General features: G+C 54.0%; 1 protein-coding gene across 1 annotated transcript in view; it reads left to right on the forward strand.

Annotated features, from left to right (window-relative positions):
* The first annotated feature begins 12,377 nt into the window (after positions 1–12,377).
* LOC140396869 (leucine-rich repeat transmembrane neuronal protein 4-like) overlaps positions 12,378–16,808 on the forward strand; it is a 153,174-nt gene continuing 148,743 nt past the window's right edge. Inside the window, exons 1-2 of the mRNA XM_072485667.1 lie at positions 12,378–12,535; positions 14,296–15,872. Coding sequence (XP_072341768.1) covers positions 12,532–12,535; positions 14,296–15,872 — 1,581 coding nt within the window. The 5' untranslated portion in view covers positions 12,378–12,531. The remainder of the gene's footprint in view (positions 12,536–14,295; positions 15,873–16,808) is intronic.

Below are 16,808 nucleotides of genomic sequence, written 5' to 3' on the forward strand. Positions count from 1 at the left end.
TCGGGTCGGCAGCGGACGCGGCTGGAGAATCCCGCCCTTAGACATTTATTTTCACATCAGAGAGCCTCCCTCGTCCATTTTAATGACAGGCCAAAGTGAAATTTGTAAAAAAAAAAGAAGCCAAACCCATTCTGTGGCTCGAACATGCCCAATCTCAGCCTGGTGCTGGAGAAAAGCTACAACCGTGGGTTCTTCTATCCCACTCCTGGCATTCCCCTTGGGGTGGCATGGTGGCACAGTGGTTAGCACTGCTGCCTCGCAGCTCCAGGGACCCGGGTTCAATTCCGGCCACGGGTGACTGTCTGTGCTGAGTCTGCACCTTCTCCCCCTGTCTGCCTGGGTTTCCACCGGGTGCTCTGATTTCCCCCCACAGTCCAAGATGAGCAGGTTAGGTGGATTGGCCACGCTAAATTGCCCCTTCGTGTCCAAAAGGTTAGGTGCTGGGTTACGGGGATAGGGTGGCGGCGTGGGCTTAAGTAGGTGCTCTTTCCAAGCGACGGTGCAGACTCGATGGGCAGAATGGCTTCCTTCTGCACTGTAAATTCTATGATATTGTTCCCCGCCCCCACCCCCGCTTCCCCTGGCTGTGACCCGATTGTTAATAATTGATACTCGAGCCAAGGGAGGGTGATACAGGTTGCGTGGCTGAGGGAACGTGGGGAGTGAAGGTTCGCGGGTTTTGTAGGCTCCAGTCCCCAGTAAGTGTTTCAGCAGGCCAAAAAAAGAGAATAGTTGCTGAAAATCATTAGTGCTATTTTTCTTCCCCGCTGTCAGTTTTCCCGCCCCCTCTCCCCCTCCTTTCTCCGCATCTTCAATTTTAATCAGCAATGTGTTTTACAGTACCCAGCTCTTCAGAAAGGGCATCGCAGCTCGTTCCACTCCTGCACATATTTCTTCTTGCAGATATTTCTTCTTCAAGTACTCAACCAATCCCAGGGTGTCGCAGTGGTTAGCACTGCTGCCTCACGCCGCCGAGGACCCGGGTTCGAATCCCGGCCCTGGGTCGCTGTCCGTGTGGAGTTTGCACATTCTTCCCACGTCTGCGCGGGTCTCACCCCCCAACCCAAAGGTGTGCAGGCCAGGTGGGTTGGCCACGCTAAATCGCCCCTTAATTGGAAAAAAATGAATTGGGTACTCTAAATTTATATTTTAAAAATGTTTTTTTAAAGTATTTAACCAATCCCAATTTTCCAAATGAAGATTTGGGGGGGGGGGGTGTGGGCACTGTAGCACAGTGGTTAACACTGCTGCCTCGCAGCACCAGGGATCCGGGTTCAATTCCGGTCTCGCTAGGAGGCTCCTTCAGAGGGTCGGTGCCAGGCTCAATGGGCTGAATGGCCTCCTTCTGCACTGCAGGGAATCTGTGATGGAATTGATCTCTCGGGCCAATCCGAACCCTAAGAATATGCCATCAGTCACCCTGGCCCTGGGCCCGTTGATTATCCAACCCTCCCTGATTGTAAGCAGTTCAGTCTCATTTCCCGCTGAAACCAGTCGTTCGCAACGTCCGGTCTATGGGAGACCCCCCCGGGGCGGTGAGCACTCTCACCTCGCCACTCGGGTGACACAGTGGCCCCATGCTTACCGCTGTCCTGAGCGCGAGCAGCAACAATCTATCTCAGCAAAAGTTTGGCTGTGTTGGATGTCAGATCGGTATTATTTTCCCAGAAGATTGCTGCTTCAAATATATGTGTTTCCTTGCAGAAGGAAGGTTGGTGATGTGAAAATGTTCAAGCTTTGTTTCGTGCCTGAATAAATTTACTTATAATATGTAATTTTAAAATATTAGTGCACCTACATTTATTACAGTAAATAACCGAAGAGGAATAAAGTATGTGCAATCTCTTTGAGTGTGCCAGAATAGACCATGTGGAGCTTCGAGGCTGCTCCGCCATGGGAAATGGGATCGTCATTCTTCCCATTAATTCTGATGCATTTTTTTACAGTGGGATTGTGCAGGGGTCTCTGCCCCACATAAGTGGTCCATGGCGTTTTCCTCCCCATTAGGTGGTCCAGCAAAAAAGTTCCAAACCCTCCATAATTTTAAACATCTCTATCAAATCTCTGCTCCAGCAAGAACAAACCCGAGTAGCTCCAGTCCATCCAAGTGACTGTTATCCCTCACTGCTGGAGCTATTCTCATGACTCTCTCGTGAGTTTGACAATTCTGACCCTGAAACCTCCCCGTCGATGATGTGAGCAGTCGGGATAATGCTCCTTATCATCCTTCACCTCTTGTGGCCTCCCCCCTTCGATTCAAAAAGTAATGGGGTCAAACCACGAGGCCAGCCATGAACAAATGGTGGAGCAGACTTGATGGGACAAATGGGCACAATCTGCTCCTCTATCTGCCGAACATATGAACCCATTTCAAAAGCCTGCAGTGCCTAATCAATGCTGGCATCTTACTGAGAAAGTTCTGTGCTGCCTTTCAGACAGGGGGTTAAACTTTGTCCTTGTCTGTCCTCTAGGTAAAAGAGCCCGTGATGCTATTCAATTAACAGCAGGGGGGTTTTGCCAACTGCGCAAGCCAATATTTACCCTTCAACAAGCATAGTTTAAACAGATTATCTGATCATTAAATTGTTAGTGTTTGTTGGGCCTCATTGTGCACAAACTATCCAGCATCTTGTCTGGTTAAACCACAGCAACTGCCCGGCCTAAGACCGTAAGAAACTACAGACAGGCGTGAACACCGCCCAGTCCATCACACAAACCCGCCTCCCGTTCACTGACTCTATCTACACCTCCCGCTGCCTTGGGAGAAGCGGGCAGCAGAATTAAAGACCCCTCCCACCTGGGTTATTCTCCCTTCCAACCTCTTCCATCGGGCAAGAGGTACAAAAGTCTGAGAACACGCACTAACAGTGCAAAAAAAGTTTCTTCCCCGTGGTTACCAGACTCCTGAATGACCCCCTTATGGACTGAACTGATCACTCCACACATCTTCTCTACTGAGTAGTACTACACTCCGTATGCTTCACCCGATGCCTGTGTCTATGTATTTACATTGTGTATTTGTCGTATGTCCTATGTTTTTTCATGTGTGGAACAACCTGTCTGGACTGTATACAGAACAATACTTTTCACTGTACACATGACAATAAATCAAATCAATTCAACTGGCTGTCGCATTTTCAACAGTAACTTCAAAAGTACCTCATTGGCTGCAGAGTACTTTGGCACATCCTGAGACTGTGAAGGACACTACCGTTTTTTAAAATGTTCTTTCGATACCCACCATGTAACACCTGGGGTTTCCACTCTCGCAGCCAATGGTGTTTCCCATGCCTGGCAGCAGAATGCACTGCCTGCAACCTTTGGGACAGGGCCACAATGGCCTGGGACATGCCCAAGCACATCTGGGAAATGGTCAGTCTCGGCCCGAAAATTAACTTTACTGAAGAAAGCTCAGGAGCTTCAGGGAAACCGCGCGTCTTTAACAGCAAGCCTTTGTCCCAAAATAGACGAGGCAAGGATAATCTCTGGCAGCAAAGTGGTGTTTTAAATGCAAATGTGTTTGATCAGTGGCTTGAGACTGGCAGGTCGATAGCATTATCGTGGGTGGGTGTTCTAATGACTGTAAACTAACTGCTGGTGCCGACAATCCATTGTTCCCATAGTTTCCAAGTGAGTAAAGATTCATCGCAAATTGTGGCTGAGTATGACCCTTACTGTCACATGGCAAGATAGAAGGGATGGAAGGCTGGATTGAAAGGAAATCTCAGAAGGATTGCGGAAGGGAAGGGAAGAGGTGTGAACGCGACATTCCAGTTCGATCCAATCAAGACATCACGAGATGCCATCCACCAAAAAGACCTGCTTCAATTTCAAAGAGAACACGGGGTGGCACTGGTCAGCACTGCTGCCTCACAGCTCCAAGGTCCCGGGTTCAATTCCAGCTTTGGGTGACTGTGCGGAGTCTGCACATTCTCCCCGTGTCTGCGTGGGTTTCCTCCGGGTGCTCCGGTTTCCTCCCACAGTCCGATGACGTGCAGGTTAGGTGGATTGGCCACGCTAAGTTGCCCCTCAGTGTCCAAAGGTTAGGTGGGGTTACGGGCAATAGGGTGGAGGTGTGGGCTGCAATAGGGTGCTCTTTCAAGGGCTGGTGTAGACTCGATGGGCCAAATGGCTTCCTTCTGCACTGTTAAATCCAGATGATTCTGTGAACACATCATGATGACACAAGCACAGAGCAGCACGGTGGAGCAGTGGTTAGCCTGCTGCCTCAAGGCGCCGAGGTCCCAGGTTTGATCCCAACTCTGGGTCACTGTCCGTGTGGAGTTTGCACATTCTCCCCGTGTTTGCGTGGGTTTCTCCCCCACAACCCAAAGATGTGCAGGGTAGGTGGATTGGCGACGCTAAATTGCCCCTTAATTGGAAAAAAATAATTGGATACTATAAATTTGTATTTAAAAAAAAATGATGGCACAAGCACATCTTTGTGCTTTTTTAACGCTCTATGCGTTGTCCACGACTCAGAACGTGAACAGATCTCGAAATACAAATTACACGTGTACACCAGGGGCTTCATCTTCCGTGCGGTCAGTGAGGGAAGCCAGCTGAATGTCGTACATTGTTCTTTTACAATCACCCCTCCACGTGTTCACACAAGCAATTATCTCAGATCAGGGTTAACTGAGCTATCCTGACCCGAGTGTGGGAAAACCCGTCAACGCAGGGGATCGGTCTTCTCGCGAAACTGTCGAACACGCGTTCAGCGTGCTGTACAGCCAGCAGAGGTCATGCTCGAGCTGAGAACCCGAACGCTCTTTGAGGAGGGTGAGCCCGAGGAATCCACGCGTGTCTACAGCAGAGGATGGTGGAGCTTCAGGATCTCACTCCAGCTGCCCCTCCATCCCATGGAGTAGAACAAGGGCCTCCGGGCACCTGAAGGGAAGAAGGTCGGCAGGAGCGCAGCCTGGGCCCTTCCACACAGGAGACCCTGTGGGGTGTCCAGCCCAAATGTGGGCCCACACCCACAATAGCAGACGCACCCAGGGGGCGCCCGCCAAGATCATCTCAAGCAACAGGGCGTGGATGTCAGCAGGCTGCCTCATTCTCAGCTGTGGATCCTGGGGACGCACCTCGAGGTAGCACGTGGGTAAGGAAGAGTAAAAAATGATAGGCACCTAATGGGCAGGGATGAACCTAGGCACTAGTAAAGCCAAGTCATCATTGATCCACCACCCGCCCCCCCCCCCCCCCTGTGCCCTGCCCCTCACAGCAACGCTCAGTCTGCTCATGTCTGCCAGCATTCTCCAGTCGTGAGGGTGACAAGGGTTGAAACTGTGCGAGGGCCTCTCCGCCTCGACCGCATAGGTGGAGGAAAAAAAACACTGGGACCCCCGACCTCAGAAGTGACCAACAGCAGCTCAGGTGCGTCGTTCAACCACTCTGGGCGCCGAGATCACCCCCCCCCCCCCCCCCCCGGGTTCAGTGGCAGGTCACGTTCAGCTCTCTGTCACGCAGGAGTCAGAGGTTTCGCAGGGGGATAAGAGGAGCATCAGCGTCCAGCCAGCCACTGTAATGCCCTGCCCACGAATGTAGCCACCATCGTGATGACCTCCAGCAGGCACCACAGTAGTGGGAGGATGTCAGTCTATATGGTGTGAGTGGGTCCTCACACCGTAGTCCTGGTCGTCCCCAAACCGAGAGGCTATGAAGGCGTCCCTATCCCTGCACCCCAAGCGGGCCCTGGCCATCGCCCAAGGTCCTTCCTCCGCCTCCTCTGAGGTTTCCTCTTGCCGCCGATCGGTCCAGGCACCGGAACTGCATCTTAAGCAGACCAGCTCACGCGTTGACGCATGAGACTCAATATCGCAAGTCTCAGTGGGTGTCTGTGGCCTCCGCACTGGTGTCATCACCACTTCCTGAATGGGTAACCTTTGTCCCTGAGGAGCTATCTCTCCAGCCATTGCCCACTCTCAAAAACGGCTGGGATCTACGAGCGTCCCAAGGTGTAGCTATCACGGATGCTCACCGGGAAACGGGCACACACCTGCATAATGCACACCACGCGGTCAGAGACGATCTGGATATTGAATGAGTGGTATCCCTTGCGGTTCACAAATGGTGCCCCATGCCCCCATGAGAACGCAGAGCCACGTGGGTGCAGTCAATGACATCCTGCACTTGGGGCATGCCTGCGATGCAGGCAAAGCACATGGCCCTGGCGTCCTGGCTCACCTGGCCCTGGTCCAAGTTGCTGTACATGTGGGCACTCACAAACAGTGCATTGGTCGCTTCCTTTATGCACTTGTGCACGGCAGACTGGGAGATGCTGCACAGGTCAACCGTGCCCCTGAATCGCCACCAGCATAGAAGCTGAGAGTGACAGTGACTTTCAAGGCCACAGGCAATGGATGACCTCCCAGCCCATGTGGTGCCACCTCTTGCATCACCTGGAAAAGGTGGCCCACCATCTCCTGGTACAGATGCAGTCTTTTCCGACACTGGACCTCTGACATCTGGAGGGAGGAATTTTGATGGTGGTAGACTGGTGTAGATGCATCTCCTCCGAGGCTCCATCATCTGTGGCCCTTGTCATGTGAGAGTACCTTTAAGAAATGGGTGTTTTTTACAGAACAGCTGTAGTGGGTGTACCTTTAAGAAATGGGTGGTTATTACTGCAGTGATGTCAGAGAGTGGGTGGAGCTTTGCTGTCTGTCAGCTTTTACTTTCGCTTTGGACTCACAGCTGCAGGCTGTGTTTAGTTTCGTTTTAGTTTTGGAGACACTGCAGTCACAGCAAGATGTGTATGAATCTCTGCAAGCTTATGAATGTCTATTTGGTGATTTCAATGTGGTAATTGTTCTCAGTAGTGAAGTTAAACCTGATGTATTTCTGTACAAAGGGTCCTTTTTGTCTTATGGATGTTAAAAGGAAAGCTTAAGGATTACTTAGAGTGGTGTATTCTTTGGGGGTTGTATTTGAATTGATGGTTGCTAAGATGTTCACTGTATGTTTTAAAAAGGTTAACTTGAGTTCATAGAATAAACATTGTTTTGCTTTAAAAAATACTTTTCCATTTCTGCTGTACCACACCTGTCGAGTGGGCCGTACCACAATCTCGTAAAAGTCTTGGGTCATGATACACTTTGGGGCTCTCTAAACCCTGGCCCATAACACCCTGCTCCCGGGAGATCAACAGGCTCTGCCTCCCCCTCCTCTGCAGGGCACTGGTCATGGCCGCTTGCAGGGGCATATTGATGTCACTGCTGCTGCTTGACATCAATCAAAAGAATTGCCAGTTCAACCGGCTCCATAATTCTCCAGAATCATAAACTGAAAGGAAGAGAACATCAAAGTGAATGAGGTGGTGTCCTGAAAATGCCCTGACCCTCGGCCATTTCAGGATCCAGGACATCCACCCATGTGCATCCCCGTACCTTTCCACTGATCCTCACTCCCTCCCCTGTCACACAGTAGCCACTTCACCACAGTTACCCCTCGCAACTCCACCTGAATGAAATCATAGAATCAAAGAATTTACAGTGCAGAAGGAGGCCATTCGGCCCATCGAGTCTGCACCGGCTCTTGGAAAGAGCACCCCACTGAAGCCCAAGCTTCCACCTTATCCCCGTAACCCAGTAACCCCAGCCAACCTTTTTTGGACACTGAGGGCAACTTTATCATGGCCAATCCACCTAACCAGCACATCCTTTTGAGTGTGGGAGGAAACCGGAGCACCCGGAGGAAACCCATTCAGACACAGGAAGAATGTGCAGACCCCGCACAGACAGTGACCCAAGCCGGGAATTGAACCTGGGACCCTGGAGCTGTGAAGCAACTGTGTTAACCACTGTGCTACCATGCTGCCCCCTTAAATGCTTCAACCTTTGATCGCCTCAGCGGGTGGCATGACCCTCCTAAGGATGAGGATTGAGGCAATTGAGTGCATTCAATGGATTTGAATTCCACCCTCACGGGAGGGGGAATGAGACACTGCCACCCGTAATCTCCTGAATGGGCTGACTGATGAACACCTTTACCATAACGCATTGCATTGCGGGCCACATCTGTGTTACCTCTCTGTTATGGAGATGTGAGTGTTAGCTTCGGAGTTCAATGCTTGGGGCTGGGCTTCCAATTATTTTGACCAACACTAATCACCAAATAAACTTAATCAAATAACAGGGACAAAGTGAAGGGAAAGTTGTTTAAAGGGAAAGTATTAGGCGCCAATCAGTGGCACACTCATGCATTGCAATGCTGATTGAATTGGCACAATTGACTCGTCAAGGAAGGGTCAGGGAGCTAATTAAGCAACTAGTTTCCCCTTCCCCACTGTTCCCGTACAGCATGGCATCTCATGGGACCCCACCCAGGGACTTTACTGTTGCCCCCTTTGCTGACCCTGTGGATCCACCTGCTCCCACCCACATTCCAGCTGGCAATTGTTCAGCAGTAATATCACCACAAGCCCAGCAAGGAGGACATGGTAGGCACGCTGCCTGCAAACCAGCCGCCAGACCCCATTAAACCTAAAGGCTCACAGCCATCAAGGACTCTGAAGCCCCTCAAGTAACCCCGACCACCGACTGCACTTATCTGGGTCCTCTCTTGTTCCCCCTCTGCGATTGGCACCTTGGAGAGAGGTGGCGACCGGAGCGGTCACCTCCAATATCCCCTTTGCAGGTGAGGTCACCAGGTTCTCATTTTTACACAGTTGTTGCAAAGTACCCCGGCGGAAAGTAGCACGGATGCCTGATTTCAACATCCAGTGAGGGTGGGGGTGGGGGGTGGGGTGGGGGAGTACTAGCAGGAGGGCTCACTAATAAGATGCTAATGTATTTGAAATGAAATGAAATGAAAATCGCCTATTGTCACAAGTAGGCTTCAAATGAAGTTATTCTGAAAAGCCCCTAGTCGCCACATTCCGGCGCCTGTTCAGGGAGGCTGTTACCGGAATTAAACCGTGCTGCTGGCCTGCCTTGGTCTGCTTTCAAAGCCAGCGATTTAGCCCTGTGCTAAACAGCCCCAAGGTGCCCCCTATTTAAATGAGATCCACAAGTTTCTGTGGCAAGATTCTCGTTACATCACCGGTGAGGAGCCTGGAAAATCGGCGCCACGTTTCTCGATTCTCATTGAACTTTGCGCCCATGTTGCCATTCTCGCGGATGGCTAATGCGGGCTGAAAATCACTCTGCCATTGCATTAAATCTAGGGTGTCACCACTGGTTGCAATGCTTTTGAAGCCTTCAGCCCCATGACATTCCTTTTTGTTCTTTTTTTCTCAGAGCAGTTTGAATTCCCCATTGATGCATTTATTCACAACCTCAATGTATTCCCTTGCTGTTGCCCGTCGAGAAAAGTCCCTGATGCAAACCAAGAGTCAATGATCTTAACCCCATGCCATTTTACAGCATTGCAGACTCCAAAACAGAAGTTTAAAAAAAAAGCCAAGACACACATTTATTCAGTACATTTCGCAACCGCAGAAAGTCCCAAAGTACTGAACTTGAGGTATAGTCGCCCGTCCAGCGGGGTAAGTGTGGCAACTCATTCGCACATGGTAAAGTTGTCATATTCCCAGGTGACCCCCCTTCGAAGGGGGAGAGCTGACTGGTGGCGATTTAACCTGAGGATCACCGCAACTCAGGCGAGGGACGAGGTCATTCATGGATAACCTCGGCGGTCAGCACAGGAATTGAACCCCCACCATTGCCGTGGCTCCGCCTCAGAAACCGACCGTCCAGCCAACTGGGCTCACTGACCCCCTTGCACGTGGACAGCTCCCATGAATATCAGCCTGATAATCACTAGATGATCTGTTTTTGTGATGTTGTTCAAGGGATAGATTTTGGCCAGGACGCTGGGAGGAATCTTTTTGGATTGGGACCATGGGATCTGTTGCGTTTGACTGAAAGAGTAGAATGGGCCTCGGTTTTCGGTGAAAGTTGCTGCACCCCAAAAGTGCGCCCGGCTGCCTCATCACCACCTTCATTCACTCCTTTGATCTGGAAGGAAGCACTGACAACACTCCATGGTTCTCAGTGGAAGAGAAGGCAGGGGAAGGTTTCTCTTGGCTAAGCTTTCTTGTGGTTTCTGGTGGTCTCACACCAAGAAGGAACAACACTGAATGTGGAGGGGAAGGGCAGGGTACATCAAAGACATGTTGCCTTTCTGGTCATCCCGGGGATCATCCAAAACATTGCTAGGTTGTCCGTCTGTCCGACCCATGCAATCCTACACATGGCCGGAGTTCATAGAATCCCTACAGTGCAGAAGGAGGCCATTCGGCCCATCGACTCTGCACCCACTCTCCGAAAGAGCGCTTTACCCTCGCCTCCCTCCCCCGCCCATTGATCACGACACTAAGGGGCCGATTTTAGTACGGCCGATCCACCTAACCCTGGACTCCTTTGGACCGTGGGAGGAAACCGGAGCACCTGGAGGAAACCCACGCAGACACGGGGAGAAGGTCCAACGCTCCAAGGCCGGAATCGAAACCAGGTCCCTGCCACCGTGAGGCAGCAGTGCTAACCACTGTGCTGATAATCGAATATAAACACACCACTTATTTACCTAGCCAGTGCCATTACCTGTCACAGTTGAGAAAAATGGACATGACTGTGTGGGTCAGGGATTCATTTATCTTGAAGATCAATTTGCACAGGGAGGAAGGGGATGGGCTCAAGAGGCTGGCAATTAATTGAAACCACAAAAATAATCACCATTTGTGATTTCGCACCGAAAATAATTCAGCTCCGCTGCATACAACACGCAGCGATCATGAAACTATATAATACAGTTAAACATACATATGTATCTCCTTGCAGAGGGCAGAATGAATTAAGATAGGAACTGAATTGAATTACACAGAAATCACAGTTAAAATGATTAAAGTAATGATTCGATGGAATGCCTTCGGGGCAGGTTTAAATAAATACGTTTGAAAAAAAGTTTCAGCAGTAGGAAAAATGAAACGGTGTGATTTGCTCTTCAAAAGGTGGTGGTGGTGGGGTGGGGAGTTGGCTGTGCCTTTCTCGTGGCGTGTCGCCAAGGTGATTCGCAAGGGGAAACTGGAACCCGGGTGGGTGGAATAAACAAGGCTACGGTTTCTCTTCTTTTGGACACAGCTCACCACCACCACCAGCGCCCCCCCCCCCCCCCCCCACCCCCCTAAGCCACTCCCGCAGCGAGCGCCTCTGCGCTTTCTCTGAAAATCAATCTTCTCCCGGCTCGCAAAATGCAAATTGTCATCTGTCGGGGGCAACTTGGCAAAGACTCGGGGACCATCATCCACTATCCCCCCCACCCACCCACACACATGCCCTCCCTCCTGACCTGTCCAGCAAACACAAGAGAGGGGGGGGGGGGGGTGGATGAAATAAATAGGGTGTTGCAGTTGGACTTCTGCAGGTTGTGGGGGAAATGGAATCATCTAGAATGGTGTGCCAGGCATTTTTTTAAATTGTGTTTTGTTTTTTAAATCGGCCATGTCATAATGCAGCGAGCTGGAATAATTCTGCCCGCCGCGTTTTCAGCACTGGGGGGTGGGGGGGGGGGGGGGGGGGGAGTAAATTCAGCCTCCCCACCCCCGTCAAAAACTTGCTTTCCACCCACCTCCCTCCCACTCCCCTTATCTTGTTAGCAAAAATAAAGACGAAGGTGGTTGGGGGCGGGAGGGGGGGGGGGGGGGGGGGGGGGGAAGGATGCGCTGCATTTAAGACACACACACACAGGAGGGTTAATGCAGGGTGCACATCTGTTTGTGTGAAATTCACAGCGGAGGGAGGGAGACAGCGCGCGTTACAACATTAGAAACGCGCGTCAGGGCTCCCAGAGCACGACGGCATCGCGCTGCGTTTGGGAAGAGGGTTGGAGAGAGAGAGAGAGACAGAGAGAGGAGACAGAGAGTATGTGTGTGTGTGTCTGCTGGTGGTGAAGTTGCATGCACAGTGCTGTTCCTGAGAAAGGAGGGAAAGAGAGAGACACAGAGAGAAGGGGCGAGGCAGACGTGGGTGGGGATGGGAATGGGGCTGGTGGGGGGGTGGGTGGGGGTTGGAACCACAGTTGACCGAGGTTGAAGAGTGAACGCCAAGCAGCCTTGCCGGCTCTGCATCTTTTGGTTTTACTAATCCCCTCCCCCCCCCTCCCCCCCTCCCGCACCGTCCCAGCCATGGGCGGCCGGCGGCTCCGAGCGAGGGAGCCGGAGGAGAGAGGACCGCTTGCGCTCACGTTGTTAGCCCGCTGGCACCGCTCGCCTTGCCCATACCCCGACGCTCTTTCATGGCAGCCTTAGAGCGGGCGTTAGGAGTGTACAAGAGCGCTTTGGAGAGAGCTGGCCATCCGTCTCTGCCGGGGAGGTGGAGGGGGGAGGGGGTTGGTTGGGTGGGTGGGGGGGGGGGGGGAGGTGGGGGTGGGGTGGGGGGGGAGAGAAGAGAGGGACCTCAAATCTTCCCCATGTATCCCTACAAGCCCCGACGCTCCAAACAGTGAGGCAACAGTGATGCAACCTGGAGCCTAGAGCTAAAGGGACAAGACCAAGATCGGGAAGAGAAGTGTGGACACGCCGACAGAAGGATGGGTGAGTGAATTTTTTTGTTTTTGTTTTGTTTCCAAGAGTTTCGTTCACCCGCCCACCCCAGCTCATCCCAGGGTCGGGGTGTTTGGTGGGGCCAGAGTGGCGAAGAATGCTCACTGTAGATTGTTTTATTGGGGGCGGGGGAGGGGGGGGGGGTGATGATGAGCGAGACAGAAAGCAGCCAAGTGGGGCTACCTGTCAGGGATTCAGTCCAAGACCTTTCCTTGCAGCCGAGGCTCAGATGGAAACGGTGCAAATCAAGAGGGTGTCTTCACCAAGTAAATATGCCCCCCCCCCCAACATATCCCCCCTCTTTCTCTCTCTCTCTGCCTCTGAAAACAATGCAATCGTTCAGGGGCTGGTTTAGCACAGTGGGCTGAACAGCTGGTTTGTAATACCAAACAAGGCAGCAGGGCGGGGTCAATTCCCGGACCGGCCTCCCCGAACAGGCGCCGGAATGTGGCGACTTGGGGCTTTTCACAGTAACTTCACTGAAGCCTACTTACGATTATTATTGTCTTTGTAACTTTGTGAAGACGGCTCCAGGTTTTACTGTCTAATTGTTCTTTTTATTCTCTCCCCCCATCCCTCACCACCCTCCCAACCCCCCCTTCCCCAACCCAAACCACCTCCTCCCTCCCCTCCAAACCACCTCCTCACCTCCCCTCCAATCCCCCCCTCCCCCAACCACCTCCTCCCCCCACCCAAACCACCTCGTCCCCTCCAAACCACCTGTCTCCCCTCCAAACCACCTCCTCCCTCCCCTCCAAACCACCTCCTCACCTCCCCTCCAATCCCCCCTCCCCCAACCACCTCCTCCCCCCACCCAAACCACCTCGTCCCCTCCAAACCACCTGTTCTCCCCTCCAAATCACCTCCTCCCCTCCCCTCCAAATCACCTCCTCCCCTCCCCTCCAAACCACCTCCTCACCTCCCCTACAAACCACCTCCTCACCTCCCCTACAACCCAAACCATCTCCTCACCTCCCCTACAACCCAAATCACCTCCCCTCCCAACCACCTCCTCCCCTCCCCTCCAAACGACCTCCTCCCCCTCCCCTCCAAACCACCTCTTCACCTCCCCTCCAATCCCCCCTCCCCCAACCACCTCCTCCCCCCATCCAAACCACCTCCTCCCCCAATCCAAACCACCTCCTCACCTCCCCTACAACCCAAACCAACTCCTCCCCTCTCCTACAACTCAAACCATCTCCTCCCCCCCCAACCTCCTCCCCTCCCCTCCAAACCATCTCCTCCCCTCCAAACCACCTCCACCCCAACCCAAACCACCTCCTCCCCTCCCCAACAACCCAAACCATCTCCTCCCCTCCAAACCACCTCCTCCCCAACCCAAACCACCTCCTCCCCCAACCCAAACTACCTCCTCCCCCTCCCCTACAACCCAAACCATCTCCTCCCCTCAAAACTACCTCCTCCCCAACCCAAACTACCTCCTCCCCCTCCCCTACAACCCAAACCATCTCCTCCCCTCAAAACTACCTCCTCCCCAACCCAAACTACCTCCTCCCCCTCCCCTACAACCCAAACCATCTCCTCCCCTCCAAACCACCTCCTCCCGCCCCTACAACCCACACCACCTCCTCCCCTCAAAACCACCTCCTCCCCTCCAACCCAAACCACCTCCTCCCCTCCAACCCACCTCCTGCTCTCCAACCCAAACCACCTCCTCCCCTCCAACCCACCTCCTGCTCTCCAACCCAAACCACCTCCTCCCCTCCAAACCACCTGCTCCCCTCCTCCAGGTTTCTATTCTCTGAAACATCTGGCCGCCACGTTGGTCTCGCTGCCCGCCCTGTTGATATTGGCGCTGTCCAGTGCTGAGAGAGTGTGCCCCAGGACCTGCCGCTGCGACGGCAAGATCGTCTACTGCGAGTCGCAGGCCCTGCAGCAGATCCCGCCCAACATCTCTGCCGGCTCGCTGGGCCTGTCGCTGCGCTACAACAGCCTGCGGTGGCTGCGGCCCGGCCAGTTCTCCGGCCTCCACCAGCTCACCTGGCTCTACCTGGACCACAACTACGTGCAGGCGGTGGAGCAGGGCGCCTTCCGCGGCATCCGCCGCCTCAAGGAGCTGATCCTCAGCTCCAACCGCATCGCCCGGCTGCCCAACGCCACCTTCCACCCGCTGCCCAACCTCCGCAACCTGGACCTGTCCTACAACAAGATGCACGCCCTGCAGGGCCAGCAGTTCCGGGGTCTCCGCAAGCTGCAGAGCCTGCACCTCAGGTCCAACTCGCTGCGGGCCATCCCCGTGCGCCTCTTCCAGGACTGCCGCAACCTGGAGTTCCTCGACCTGGGCTACAACCGGCTCCGCAGCCTGGCCCGCAACGTGTTCGCCGGCCTGGCCAAGCTGACCGAGCTCCACCTGGAGCACAACCAGTTCTCCAAGGTCAACCTGGCGCACTTCCCGCGGCTGGCCAGCCTGCGCACCCTCTACCTGCAGTGGAACCGCATCAGGGTGTTCAGCCAGGGCATGTCGTGGACGTGGAGCTCGCTGCACAAGCTCGACCTGTCCGGCAACGAGATCCAGGCCATGGTGCCCGGCGTCTTCCGCTGCCTGCCCAACCTGCACAGTCTGCACCTCGACTCCAACAAGCTCACCACCGTCAGCCAGGAGATCCTCAGCTCCTGGGCCGCCCTCACCACCGTCAGCCTCTCCTCCAACATCTGGGAGTGCAACCGCAACATCTGCCCGCTGGTCGACTGGCTCAAGAGCTTCCAGGGCTACCGGCAGAGCGCCATGATCTGCGCCGGCCCCAAGCCCCTGCAGGGCGAGAACGTGATGGAGGCGGTGGAGGCTCACCGGATCTGCAGCGGGGCGGGGAGGGAGGGGGCCCCCGCCGCCACCAGCATCCCCACCAGCCCCCCGGGCCCCCGGACCACCCAGCAGACCGACACGGCCGCTGCGCCCTCCTCCTCCGCCGCGCCCTCGGGCGCGATCTTGCTGCCCGCCGCCAGCGCGCAGCCCGCCAACCAGTCGGCGGCGGACACCGAGGAGGAGCTGGAGCCCGTCTCCCTGCACAAGATCATCGCGGGCAGCGTGGCCCTCTTCCTCTCAGTCGCCATGATCCTGCTGGTCATCTACGTGTCGTGGAAGCGGTACCCGGCCAGCGTCAAGCAGCTCCAGCAGAGCTCCCTGATGGGGCGGCGGGGGAGGCGCCGGCGGCGGCGGCGGAAAGAGCGCCCGGGCGAGCGGCAGCTGGGCTCCCCGCTGCAGGAGTACTACGTGGACTACAAGCCCAGCAACTCGGAGACCGTGGACGTGTTGGTCAACGGCACCGCGGCTTGCACCTACAGCCGGCCCGTCTCTCGGGAATGTGAGGTACGGGGTGCGTACGTTGGGGGGGGGGGGGGGAGGGGTACGGGTACCCCCCCATCCTGCACCAGGTGGGGGATCGGTGGGCAGTTCGAGAGTAGGTCTGGAGGAGCACTCAAGGTGCCAATGTCCTTCCACACGCCTGCAGCACATGTTTGGTTTGCTGTGTGGCCCCAATGATGGGCAATTGGTGGGGGGGGGGGGGGGGGGGGCTGGACACCCGTCAGCAGAGGTGATTTCAAATGAGTATTTTCTACAGAATGGCAATTGAGCTCTTTCACCAGGTTACCAGTCCAATGAGACGTCTTACAACACCAGGTTAAAGTCCAACAGGTTTGTTTCAAACAATAGCTTTCGGAGCGCTGCTCCTTCCTCACCTGATGAAGGAGCAGAACTCCAAAAGCTAGTGATTTGAAACAAACCTGTTGGACTTTAACCTGGTGTTGTAAGAATTCTTACTGTGCTCACCCCAGTCCAACGCCGGCATCTCCACAACATGGCGACCAATCCAATGGTTTTGAGCAGGAGTCAAGTGAGAAATAATCTTTTCAATGCGCCATCCATCTCCTCCAGACGTGGCCATCGGGGTTCTGAACGTCCTCCCTTCACAAACGCCAACCTTCTCCCCCAGGATGGGATGCGGCCTTTGGGCCCTACTGGGAGGGCCCCCAGCAAACATTCCTCTGTGAGTGGCTATGCCAACTTGACTATACACTTTTTGAAAAGATAGCCAATGTGCCTGTTCGATTCCAATCTGATGAGCTAAATGTATCAATCATTTTACTGTTGTAGCTAGTCCTTATCTAATTGCTGTTGGGTTAGACCCCCCCCCCCACACACACACACACACACACACACTTCTGCATTGTTGTGACACTGGTTCAGTCCTCAGGCGCTTCACTGACTAGTTGTACTGATGGAAGACATTGGTTGGATGTAGGG

The sequence above is a fragment of the Scyliorhinus torazame genome, chromosome 20 (assembly GCF_047496885.1).
Source record: "Scyliorhinus torazame isolate Kashiwa2021f chromosome 20, sScyTor2.1, whole genome shotgun sequence".
Lineage (NCBI taxonomy): Eukaryota > Metazoa > Chordata > Chondrichthyes > Carcharhiniformes > Scyliorhinidae > Scyliorhinus > Scyliorhinus torazame.